General features: G+C 44.5%; 1 protein-coding gene across 1 annotated transcript in view; it reads right to left on the bottom strand.

Moving 5' to 3' along the window:
• Positions 1–714: 714 nt before the first annotated feature.
• LOC147616756 (thiosulfate/3-mercaptopyruvate sulfurtransferase 2-like) overlaps positions 715–13,423 on the bottom strand; it is a 100,505-nt gene continuing 87,796 nt past the window's right edge. Inside the window, exons 7-12 of the mRNA XM_086777817.1 lie at positions 11,011–11,070; positions 10,833–10,891; positions 1,501–1,582; positions 1,338–1,401; positions 1,107–1,174; positions 715–1,026 (exon numbers count right to left, since the gene is read on the bottom strand). Of these exons, the coding sequence (XP_086633943.1) occupies positions 922–1,026; positions 1,107–1,174; positions 1,338–1,401; positions 1,501–1,582; positions 10,833–10,891; positions 11,011–11,070 (438 nt within the window). The 3' untranslated portion in view covers positions 715–921. The remainder of the gene's footprint in view (positions 1,027–1,106; positions 1,175–1,337; positions 1,402–1,500; positions 1,583–10,832; positions 10,892–11,010; positions 11,071–13,423) is intronic.

The following is a 13,423-nucleotide window of genomic DNA, read 5'->3' as shown; positions in this document are numbered from 1 at the left end:
TCTGTCGGAGATGGGATCTAAAAAGGACAGCTACCCCCAAAGCCACGTACTCCTCCTGATGTGAGGGTCTTGACTCGAAAAGCTGACTCCTGCTCATACCTAGCTATGTATGGTAAGCCCCTCTCAGGGCTCTCATGAGTCTCTGTAAAAAAAATGACATCCCTGCCTGTGAGAATCTCGCTCAAGCCTCTTGGATTCAACCACAGCATGCCATTGCAGTTCCAGACTGCCAACCCCAAGTGTTTGGTCTCATAGACCCCGCGTCCCTATTTGGATAAAGGTGATGAGAAGCAGAGAGAGAACCGAGAGACCAAAAAAAACAAGACAAAATAAGGGAAACAATGAGAAGAAAGAGGAAGAGGAAGAAAATAAAGGTGATGAGAAGTAGAGAGAGAAATTGGAGGAGAAGAGAAAGGAGGGGTGAAGTAAATAGATGCCGGTGCAATTAATAACAAATTGGGAGCTATTGAACGGACACAGGAGGGTACAATCAAAAAGAATTATCGGGGACCAAAAAAAGAGGTAAAATAGGGCTCATTCCATGCACAAAAGGTTTCCCAAAAAAAGACTCAAATTATATATATATATATATATATGATAGGTTTTTTAAAGGTTTCGAAACGTCTCATCCGAGAAACATGTCAGAGGTTTTGTTTGAAGAAACACGTTACTACCCACCCACTTAGTGCTTAGAGTGAGTCAACAAACTCTAGGTAATCCAAAACTTAGTTCTTTGATGAACTATAATGCTGTCGATCGATGCACAATGAAAGCATTCATTGTCTTGATAAGATCACAAAAATTCATAAGGAGTTAGCCCCACCATGAGGGTAGTTATTTATAAGCTGCAATCACCAAGACTTGTGCAAGGAAGAGGGTACCCTGCTTAACAAGAAGATTAATCACTTTTATTTGCTGGGTCTACAATCCCGAACTTGTAGCAACAGGAGTGTTTGGTAGTCCTCCCCATTCTGTCCAGGAGCCGTCATACACAGCAACGTCATCTTTGCCAAGACGATGAAGTGCCTAGAAAACTTCAGAAAATTACGCACAAGCTATATTCCCCAAGAACAAAACTGAAGTGGGAATTTAAAAAATGCACTCACCAGTGCAAGAACACAAGCAGTCACCCCAGTACCACATGATGTCACTATGGGAGACGTAAGGGAAACACCTGCCAAGCCATTAAAAGCCCATCATGCATAGCAAAATGCCTCAAGTATGCATCCCCTTAACTATTCACCAAGCCTTTCAATTTTATGCCCACACTCCAAAGAAGCAAAAAACTTACGTGGATAAAAATTGCACAGAGTCGTGTCAAGTAACCAAACGCATACCTGCTTCTTCAAATTTACTTCTCAATTCCTTTGTTTCCAAAAGCCTTGCACCATCTTTGAGCACCTACATCACATAATCAAGGTTACTCAAAAGAGTTTATTGAAACAAAGAGGTAAAGGTGAGGGGATTCTGAAATTCAAAAAACCAAAACAATTTGCTCACTTCATTGAAGGGCACACATTTGCTGCCGGGAACATGTCCTCCTCTGATACCTTTCCGTGGCTCTGGTGCCACACCATCAAACCTGCAGGCCGATTTTATTTGCACACGTGAAGTTGAACAACTGCCCTTTATCTAAAGCACTTGTAACAGTAATAAACACTAAGCACATTTTTGCAATAGGTCACCCTCCATATAATTCACAACAAAGAAAATAGTCATCCCTTGTTACCTCGCAACATTCCCCCTCCATCTCTGGATTCCTCTTTGCTGCACACTGTCCCAATATTTCCGACGCCCCCTACCTCTTTGTGCAGCCATGCCTCCTTGACCACCTCTGCTTCCATGATCCATCGTGTACTCCTACCTACCTCAGCCCTTTGTCCCATTGCCTCTCCTCCATCCCTTTTCTTTAGGGCCTGCACATAATTCTATGTTCCCACGGGTGCACACATTGCTTCTTTGCTACTGACTTGTATCAGTACACTTCTAGTCCCCTCCCCTCTTCTTCCCCCCCTTCCTCTCCCTTGCAACATGAGTCAAGCCAAACTGCCCTGCCTCTCTCATTACCTATGGACCCCATTCCCTTTCTCCCCTCCTCCTTTACCTTCCACTTCCCTTCACCCTGAGTTAAGCCAATCTTCCTCCACCTCTCATTCTGTTAGCCTCAATATCCCTCCCCTTTATTCCCCTAGCCTTATCCCCTCTGCTTTTTAACCTTCCTCTGGCCTTTTCCCTTGCCACTTCTTCTCTCCTATTTTCTAGGGCACATCCCACAAGGCAGAAGTCAAAGGGGCATCTACCTCTCCAAGAATCAAGGAGCTGATTTCGGGGGACCTAGAATCTATGTAAAGATGGAGAGAATCATGGGCACCTAACACACCTAATCTAGCTCATTACGCACAAATCGAGTTGTATTAGCAACAAGTATGGAGGCTATTTAAAGGCCCTCTTCTCAATGGAAATTAAGCAAGCGTTTTGAATCATTTTACCTAACTTTTTTTCTAAGTCGTGTTCTATCACTCTCCCCCTTACTCATCAAATGCTATAGCCATGTTCCTATTCAAACCACCAAAGCTCTCCTATTGTTTAACTAATATGGTATCAGAGACAACTTTTAGGGTTTTCGCCAGCTGCCTTGTATCTTCGCCTAGCTCTTTCTGCACACTTTTGCCTACTTAGTTGTAGTCCATGGTCGTCTTCACTACTAATGCGCCACCTAGTCCAACACTGCCGGCTGTACACCGAGCTGCCGCCTATGCTGCCTATGCCAAGCTGCCTGCGCTAACCATGAGCACCTGTCCAACTGTACCTAGAGTTTCAACATCACCTGCATGACTCGTATCAGTCGATAAAGTCTCAACAAAAACCAATTTGGACCTTTTTTATTTTCTGCAATCCTTGCTTAATCAAAGTAATTAACCCTCACTTCTATATCATTTTTAAAATTTGAGGGTTCAAAGCTAGCATTGAAGTGTTGCTATAGCATAATAAAGCATCACTAATCCAAACCCCCCCTTTTGGAAACCCTAATTTTTTGGGTACTATCAATAAGGGATTAGACACTGGCATTGCAAATTTTTTCCTATGTTAAGACCTTCCCATATTCATTGCATATCATGGCTACCCACCTCTTTATTGATAAATTCAATGGGGAAAATTTCCACACCTAGGAGACTTAAGCTGAAGTTTAGTCTTATGAGAGAGAGCCTTTGGCCATTCATTGAGCAAAAGAGAAAACGCCTGAGATTGAAGATGCAGTGGAAGCTTAGATATCAAAGAGCCTTTGGCCTTATAGCCCTTTGCCTCTATGATAGTTTTATACATCATGTTGCTAATGTCCCAACCTCCAAAGTAGCCTATGAGAAGTTGGACAAGCTTTTTGGGACTCAAGCAAGGAACTCTATAGTGTCTTTGCAAATAGAGTTCTCTGGTCTTAAAATGCTACAACATGAGAGCGTTGGTGCTCATGTGAGCAAGATTAAGTCCTTAATGAGCGAGCTTGCGAGTCTAAAAGCAAATGTTGAAGATGATGTAACTCGCAGTACTCATAAAGTCCATGCCTAAAGAGCTCTATGCGAACTTCATCACCACACTGAAGAACCTACCAAATCTCACCTTGGAGGTCATAACCTCCTTCAAGAAAGAAGAAAAAAAGATCATGAACAAAGAAACAGAAGGGGACAGGTCCTTCACTTCACAAATAAGAAATTCAAAGGTAAAAAGTTGTTCCATTTTGTGAAAGGAACAATGATACAAAGAAAGATTGTTATTCCAAGAAGCCTTGTAAATGAAGGCGGGCTGCAAATAGACTATGGAGGATAGAGCTCAAATGTGGAGTGTGCACACAGAGAGAGAGAGAGAGAGAGAGAGAGAGAGAGAGAGATTTCATTAACGTCTTCCAAAAGACCGAACTCGGCCTATGAGACAAATCGGAGTACCTGTATGGGGTATCCTCTGTCATCCCAACAAAATGAAAAAGTACTGAACAAAAAAGCTGAATCTGGGTGTGCAGGGGATGGAGCTCTACTACTAGGAGAATGCAAAGCTATATGCATGGAGTATACAATCATGATATGCAACCTAGCTAGCTCCATCCTGTACCATACTGGGGGAATAAAATGGTATACATCAGTGAAGGGGGTGTCCACAGCTCCCTGAAGAACATGCCTGGGTGTGCTTTGAAGCGAGCCAGTCGCTCCGCACCCTCTCTGTGTTACTGAGCTCTGATCTCTGTCATCTCTCTCTGGTATAGGCGTGGTGTCCGAAAGCCAGGTGTCCTTTGTCTCCTGCGGGCTCTAAGTGTCTCTGCTCTCTGGAGAGTAATTCCCTGCCGTGTAGGGACTAGGAGGGGGATGGATCTCTGAAAAAATGTAGTAATCTGTGTCTGTCGCCCCCCCTCTGGAGCTGTTTGAGCCTGTAATAATGTCTCTCTGTGGCACTGTATGTCTAGAATGTATCTCCCCAGTATGCGCTGGTCTGCTGCCTCAAAGATCTGGCTTAGGGAATGTGGCTCTCTGAATAAAATGGGATATCTCTCTCTGATGGCTGCATTAACGTCCTCAAAAGGCCAAAATGACCTATGAGACCAAAAAGGTTACAACAATTAGTGGATCTAATACAATGTCTGTGTAAGAAAAGCTAAAACTAAACAACTAATTGAAACTGAAACAACAACTATGAGGAAAAGTAAGGTACTAGGAGCTCCTAATGGTGGGAAGGAAACGTCCAGCAACAAAGGTAAGCATCATATACATCACTATCCAAAGATGTCTCTCATCGATCGATGGCAGATATCCTCAATGTCCTCCATAGTGAGTACTCTCACTGGACGTCTCCCATGTCGTGCTAGTATGGTCCTGATCCTCTGTTGTAGTCTCCGTTGGTGTTGGGATGGGCCTCTCATCTTGGGGCGCCTCGACCGCCCCAACTCTATAGCCCGATCAATCAGTGTACCTCTGGTGTGCGGCTATACTCTGGGGCTAGCTGCAATGCCTGCTGGCCTGACTGCTCAATCTCTGGTTGAAAGAAGTCTGTAATCTGCCTCTGTAGGTGTCTCTCCCTCTCTAATCCCCTCCCTCTCAAGAGACCCTCTCTATGTCTACGCAGCTCGAGCAAGTATAATCCGAGGCATCTCTGATCCTGGTATCTCATGACTCTAGAAAGTGGTTCGAAACTCTCTCTGAACAGGCAGTGAAAACAGCCTCGTATCTCATAATATACTGGACAGTGACATATGTAATGTAGCTCTGTCTCTGGCTCCATCTGGCACAGCTGACAAATCCTGGCCTCAGCTGGTACTCCTCTGAATCTGCCAGTCTCAATCTCTAGCTAGTGTGAGGATGTGCGCATCTGACCAATAGCACACCGTACCCCATGAGAATGATGAGTATCCATGTAGCTGGGTCTAATCACAAACCCATCCTCCGTGAGCTGGAGAAGATGATCTCTATAGAAAGCCATCTTCGTACCAAGCTCGTGTGTCGGCTGTATGCATGTCCTCCTAGTGTCCAGCTAAGTCAAGTCCTGCCTGATAAGTCTGGTAATAGAGAGAGAGAAAACAATGCTCAAGTGTTTACACGATTCAATGAGTATTGGATTGCTTAATATAATTTGAAGTACACAAAGTAAATGCTTTTATGGGTTGCAAACCTTATCTTTTGACTCACACAAATCACACTCACATATGGAGACATGACACATGGCACACACTTATCTTATCCAGATAAGAGGGTGTTCACACACACATAGGTACACTTATCTTATCCACATAAGAGGGTGTTCACACCTATATAAACACATATAGATGGTTACACACATACTGACAGGGATACATGGTGGACATACAAGACACAAGAGACTCCAAAATACCCAACAAAAACCCCTTCAGAGAGCGAAGGTGGTGCCTTATGAAGTGGCCTTCATACTTATTGCGATTTGGGCTCACTAGCACCACATGATGCAAAAGATCATAGTAGCCACACCTGACGTGATACAACAGATCACAGTCGAGCCTGCAAATGGAGCTTGACCACACATAAGATTCCTCATACCTTCTAGACTACCCCCTTGACTCAAAATAGGATAATCGAGGAAATTACAAAGCCTTGTAGAACACAAGGTGATACAAAAATTTAGGCGGGAAAAAATAACACATAAGATTATTTTTTCAGATTTTGCGGGACATCCCGAGCACATAACCCAACTCAAATACATAAGAGATGAAATGGTCTAGAAAGCCCAGTCAGTATCTAACTCTGTAAGAGAGAGATCGGAGAGTCAGATTTTGCGGGACATCCCGAGCACATAACCCAACTCAAATACATAAGAGATGAAATGTTCTAGAAAGCCCAGTCAGTATCTAACTCTGTAAGAGAGAGATCGGAGAGTTCAACAAAAAGGGCTTTATCAAGTGCTGTTGTAGAAGTCTCTGGCTTCTCTGGTTCTTCCTCCTCTGAATTTGCATCTTATGCCACCAAGTTCGCATGGTTCTTCTCTTATTCCTTGGCCATTCTCTTAAAGCACTTGTCTTCTCAGTATGCCCTAGCTTTTGGCAATATGTACACTTCACTGATTGCCTATCAATTTGCTTCTTTGTTTTGAGAAGAAGCTTTTCTCCATGTCAAGGACCACAATGTTTTGGTCGTGTAACCTCCTTTCTTCATCAAGAAGAACTGCTATCATGCTGTCATAAGTCATCTCTCTAGACACTCAAGTGTAGAGAGCACTTCCTTGAACTTGTCTATGTCCTCGAGACTAGAGAAGAGAATAGCCTTCTTGTCGTCTTCATCAATGTTAGCAGTGAGGGCACCAAGTTGTTGTAATAAAGAACCAATAGTGTTCAAGTGTTCGAAGTGAGTGATGCTCCTTCATTTTTAATATATAGTATTTTTGTTTTAAGAACACTTTGAAGTTATTAATTTTATTGCCAAATAGATTTTCCAACTTGTTCCATACCTCCCTTGCAGTTTTGTCGAATTCTATGTGATTTATCAAATTAACTGCAAGACGGAGGCCAATATGGACAAGTGCTTTGTCATTGCGGTCCACCCATGCTTTGAATTCCGGAGAGGTGGTAGCTCCCTCAGACTTCTCATATGTTCCACAGCCTATCTCTCATGAGGATAAGCCTCACTTTGGTTTGCCATGTTCGAAAATTTCCTCCAAAGAATTTCTCGAAGGTGATGACACATCTAGGCAAATCCATGATGAGTGAACTTGTGATGTAGCTACAAATGCAAGTTAGAGAGCTCCAGCGGAGAGAACTTGGTTGACCACAACATGGGTGAGAAAGGCACGGAAGGGAGAGACACGTTGGATCATAGAACAGTAGGAAAGCGAGCAATACATGGAGCAACTGGCACGGATCTGGCCATCAGGCGATCAAGCACTTACCAGCAAAGGATAACCGAAGGCACGACTAGGCGAGCAACCAATAGAGGTTGCCGGGAGAACATCAGTCGAATGACGCTAGCAGAAGAAGACATCGGCGATGATGGGAGAATAGCAGGCAGTCGCCGCCAACAGGAGAGGTCATCAAGGGCGAAAATCACCGAGTGGACAGCGAAAACGAGTTTGACCCGGCAAAGGGGTCTCGGTGCCCAGCGCCGTAGGTTCGGCCGAGATTCTTGCCCCCCTGTCCACCCAACCAACCGGCCGAGCAGTGGCACTCAGCTCAAAATGACCTGGCAAGGGGTCTGGGTGTCCAAAGCCGTCTAGTCAGGTGGGGATTCAGCCGGGATTCTCACTCCCCTGTCCACCCAACCGGCTAAGCAATGGCACTCAGCTCAACATGGCCGACACCCTATCATGGGGTCCGCCAAGAGGGCGGCACAAACTGGCGGAGCTAGCAGCGGCGCAAATTCATTGGGCCATAAATTTCAATAGTGTGTGGGGTACGAGGACCCGCCAACAACGAGCACGACACCACCGCAGGCGAGGACCTGCGCTCTAATACCAATTGAAGATTGGTTGCTGCTAGACTATGGAGGGTAGAGCTCCATAGTGGAGTGTGCACATAGATAGAGAGAAGAGCTCAAGTGTTTGCACGACTCAATGAGTATTGGATTGCTTGATATGATTTGAAGAACACCAAGTACATGCTTTTATAGGTTGCAAACCTTATCTTTTGACTCACACAAATCAAACTCACATATGGGGACATGACACATGGCACACACTCATCTTATCCAGATAAGAGGATGTTCACACATATAGGCACACATGTATACATATTACAAACACATATAGATCATAGTCACATGGGATGCAAAATGGAGACAGGAAACGGGGACGGAAAAGATTGAGAATGGCCATTTCCTGTGACTATAGAGTGACATGGGACGGGAATGGGAACGGGAAGATGCTGCCATCCCAACCATTCCCTAGTCTATAAATGCCCATTCCCTGTGACTATGATATAGATGGTTACACACATATTGACAAGTATACGTGATGGACATACAAGACACAAGAGACTCTGAAATACCCTACAATAAACATTGTGGGAAAAACAACCACAATAAGAAAGATTGCTTTCACAAGAAGGTGTTCACACACATATAGGCACACTTACATATACATGGGAGTATTCACACCTAAATAGGTGTTCACACTTATACAAACACATATAGATGATTACACACATACTGACAGGTATACCTGGTGGACATACAAGTCACAAGGAACTCCGAGATACCCAATAGTAAACATTGTGGGAAAAATAACTATAATAAGAAGAATTGCTTTCACAAGAAAGCACAGCCCAAGCCACACAGGAAGAAGAAGAAACCTATAAAGAAGATGCCAACTTTGCAAAGTATGAAGACTCATGGGCCTTTGAAAGATCATCTACAAAGGTGGCTTGACTACTAGCAACTCTACTCCAAGAACAGCACCGAACACAACTTATAGTGAAACTATGTCATAGACATAGATTAATCCAAATGAAGTGTGTACTAAGATAACGCTGGACGGGGAGTGTTGGAAAACAAGCCTTATCCAAGACACAAAAAGCATAAGGCATGTGCACACGCTCTTGTAAAAGAGAGTAAAATCCATAAAATAACACAAGAGAAAAGTCAAAGGAGCATCTACCTCTCCAAGAATCAAGAAGTTGATTTAGGAGAACTCTAGGTAAAGGTGGAGAGCATCATGCGTACCTAACACACCTAATCTAGCTCATTAAGCACAAATTGAGTTGTATTAGCAACATTTATGGAGCTTATTTACGAGTACTCTTCTCAATAGAAACTAAGTAAGCATTTTGAATCACTTTTTCTTGTTGCTTTTCCGAGTCGTGTTCTCTCTCTCCCCCTTACTCGTCAAATACTATAGCCATGTTCAAACCACAATAGCTCTCCTATTGTTTAACTAAAAGTAAGCACCCTTCATTGGCATTCGACATCTGAAGTTGTACTTTCCTGTCTTTTTGTTACAAACTTGCATGCTACTGTGCATGATGGATGTATTTTCATGGACTACAATTGTTTCAGTGCCCACAATTCCCGAGCAATGAGCAGCTAAGTGTTGACAACATTATTATTATTATTATGGTGTGAACACCCTAGATTAGGATTGGCCAGCCAACTAGCTCAGAAGTCACAATAAATAGTCATTCATCATTGAGTCATTGAGAGCTCAGAAGCAGTGCTACCATTGAGTTATTGAGAGCTCAAAAGCTATGCTACCATTGAGTTTATTCCATTGTAAATAAGTCGCACATAGGAATACGTCAATAGGATAGATCATCTGTTTACCTACTGTGTATCTTGTACGAGGGAGAAGTATGTGCATGGGTTCAACACTCTGATTAGACCCTGATTAGACGTTAATCTTCAGATCTATCACGATAAACTAATCCTTATATTTTCACATATATCCGCATGATCACTATGTTGTTGAGATAGACAAAAAGCTAGTCTCTTTTGAGTCTTTTGTAGTCTTTTCCGTGGCTCCGTAACTCAAGGCTTTGTTGTACTACATTTGGTCTCATCAACTGCAGATCAGTGACCAGCCTTCTAACCCCTGCTGCAGCTGTAGAGTTGTATGGACAAGCTTGTACGAGGAGTGCATGGCCAGTGATGACCCCTGTATGGCCTGTGCCCAACTATACAAATGATTTCATCACACCTGTATGGCCAGAAATCTCCTGTGCAGCTATAAGAACTTTGTGCACACCTGTACCAACAACAGAGATCCAGTAAATCAGCACCTGTACACCAACAAACAGCAGCACGGTTGGACCGACAACTGGAGGTTCTTGAAATCAGAACAAAGGCTGTTTTGGGCATGTTCTTGGCATCCAGCAAGTCAGTGTGTGTCGATATCGTGAAGACCTGTCCCATTCTAGAAATAGGATTTTCTAGGCATGCTAGCTTGCAAACCAACCCATTCCAATGTCTTTGGTAACACTGGAAAGCTTTAGTTAAGCAATGGCCACATTGTCACATGACATTAAGCGTGGCCTTAAGAAAATAATGTCCTACTTAGTTGTCAATAAAGAATTTAAAAACCCACCACCCTTAGTGCTCAACCACTCCTCTCAAAGTAACCTTACACTTTCATCAGCTTGCTGTGATCCTATGTGTAGAAAGCAACTAATCCTATGACTTGGCATAATGACATGGAGATCGAATGTCCATTTCCAAAAAAACATCTGGGATAGCGGTTCATTCCATTGGGACATCATGACAACTACGTTTTCAAGGTCTATAAAGCCCATGTTAAATTGAGGGTTAAGTTGATGCAAACATTCGAATATCTTCACACCAGAGGCCATAACCCTTTGCATAATCAAATCCTAACATTTAGAGGAATAGTTGTAAGTTACCAACCTAGCCTTACTGCGAGCATCTATAAGCACACACTTTCTATCCTCTATATTGCGCTTCACCTGAAGTAAAAAAACCCAAAGTCATGTACCATTTTTTTTCATGAGACAATAAAAGCATCCTGAAAACCACAAATTAGAAATCCCAGTATTGCTCAAATAAAAAACAGATTGCTACTTACTTGATCCACCGACCAAACACGTTCTGGCTGAAACGATGCTCTAAAAGCTGGTGTTTCAACCTGCACACATGGACCAACTTTTAAAGGCCGGAAATTACCTTTATATTTTGCCTTTTAGTCTGAAGGAGAAGGGATTATTTCTCTAAAGGGGGGAGAGGAGGGGAAGGGAGGAGGAAGGAAAGGGTAAGAAGGAATTTTGAGATGGGAAAAAAGGAGTAAAGAAGAGGGGGGGGAGACCTGCTCAACAAGTACAAATGCATAAAAGCACATGCCGTGTAGTGTGCACAAGCCATATGTGTATGCGATGCGTACCATGTCGGGACTCGGGTCTATGAAACCTCATTAGGTCGGTTCTAGTTCAGATGATCCTTAGGCATGGTCTGTGAAGACCTTACACTGGTATTAAAGCATGGATCTACCAAGTGCTAGAACCCAAGTGTACAAGATAGTACCCTCATGCAGACTGTTTTGGCAAGAAAGGCATGGTTTCTCCGCATGGATGTGTGCGGAAGAAAGAGAGGGAAAAATCCCTCACACGGATGCATTTGTCCAGAATTTCTCTCACATGCCTATATGATAGTAGGAAGTAGCTAGAAGCCTGAGAATCTACCATAAGCAACATATTTCGTGATTGGGACCTCTCAGCACAGGTTGACCAGGAGGAGAAGATGAAGCTTTTGGTGATAGGAAGACAGCCACAGAAGGTGGACATAGCAAAGGGAAAAAGGGCAGGCCCTGGCCGCACAGAGGACATAGAGGGCAGCCCCAGCCAGCGTGCCATGGATCCGCCACCCTAGGCATGCAACGGCCATCAGTGCACACAGGTTAGGGGCCAGAAGTGCGCAGATCTAGGGGGCAGTAGGCACATTTTAGGGGTAGCAAGGGAATGGCAATGATCTACAGATGGTGCCCATGTGCAGCCAGCCTAGGCACGCAAGAGCACCCCTGTATGGGGACAGCTCAACCTGTCTTCAGGGCAGCCAGATGACCTGCGCACAGGTAAGGCCAGAAGGCTGTGTTGTACAGCCAGGTAAGGCCACCAGCAACACTCAGCTCTACCTGTCTCCACTCTGAGGCGGTGAGATGAAACCCGTATCTGGCCAATCGCAATCCGCATGGCATGGGACATGTGAACACTCAAGTAGCCCGGCTGCTGGATGAATCTATCCTCAGTGAGTGTGAGAAAGTGATCTTTGTAGAAGTGCATCTTCGTGGGGAGCTCCGGAGGTGTGATCCATGTGCAATGTGTGTAGAGGCTGAGAAGATCTAACCGGATAACCCGGTTGGTATCCTCGTGAGACAGCTTGAGAAAAGGGGAGTCCAAACTGTAGTGAAGGGGGGGTAGGCGGTCCATGCAGAGCCCATATATTGAGAACCAAGTGGAAACTAGTGCATACCATACTCCAGAGTGCCCCTCAAGTGCTAGCTGTCCTGTCTGGAGGACTCCAGGGCAAGCCTCGGGTACCTATGGGGATCCATGTGACTGATGCGATGGAGGTATGTGACTGTCTGGAAGAGTGCATCCACTACCATCGGGGCTGCAGCAAACTCTGCCTGGATAATCTCGTGTGGGACTGATGGTTTGCTGCGGATCATACGGAGAACATCATGACCTGGGGCCTCTCAACTCACTGCCAATCCTCATTGGATAAATCTGGCCCCGAGAAAGCCGCTCCATACATCAAGGCTGGAAAGAGAGAGAGAGAGAGAGATGAAATGAAATGTTATATTAACGTCTTCAAAAGGCCATAATGACCTATGAGACCAAAAGTTACATCATGGTGGATTTGATACAATGTCTGGATAAAAAAACCCAGAAAATGAAAAATAAAGATGATACTACTGGCACCTAGAAAATGAAACTGGAACTGGAATATAGCGAGGGGGGGGGGGGGGGTACGCTATGGAGGTGAGTGGAATATAGTGAGGGGATACAATATCATGTGGGACGGAGGGATACACTATGGAGGTGCCTCCATCTCATAATATGTGCCGCATCGGACATTGGCGGATCTCCTCAATATCCTCTGTGGTCAGCACCCTGACTGGGTGTCCCGCATGCCTCGCAAGAATAATCCGAATCTGCCACTGCAACCTCCGTCTATGCTGGGATGCCCCCCTCCGTAGTCGTGGGCGTCTGGACCACCCAAGCTCAATCGCACGATCAATCAGTGTACCCCTGGTGTGGGCGGTATCCATGTCCTGCTGCTACTGTGGTCCATCTCGCGCAGTGATGGCTGGACTAAAGAAATCTGTAATGTGCCTCTGAGTCTGGCTCTCTGTGCGCCTAAGCAGGCTATCTCTATGTCTCCGCAGCTCAAGCAAGAACAATCCCAAACACCTCTGGTCCTGGTACCCCATGACTCTGGAAAGTGGTCCAAAACCCTCTCTGAATAAACAGTGGAAACGACCA

The sequence above is a fragment of the Cibotium barometz genome, chromosome 38 (genome assembly GCF_041138505.1).
Source record: "Cibotium barometz isolate CiBa-2024 chromosome 38, ASM4113850v1, whole genome shotgun sequence".
In the NCBI taxonomy this organism is placed as follows: Eukaryota; Viridiplantae; Streptophyta; class Polypodiopsida; order Cyatheales; family Cibotiaceae; genus Cibotium; species Cibotium barometz.
Note: the sequence above shows the minus strand (reverse complement) of the source record. Positions and strands in the feature narration are given on the sequence as shown.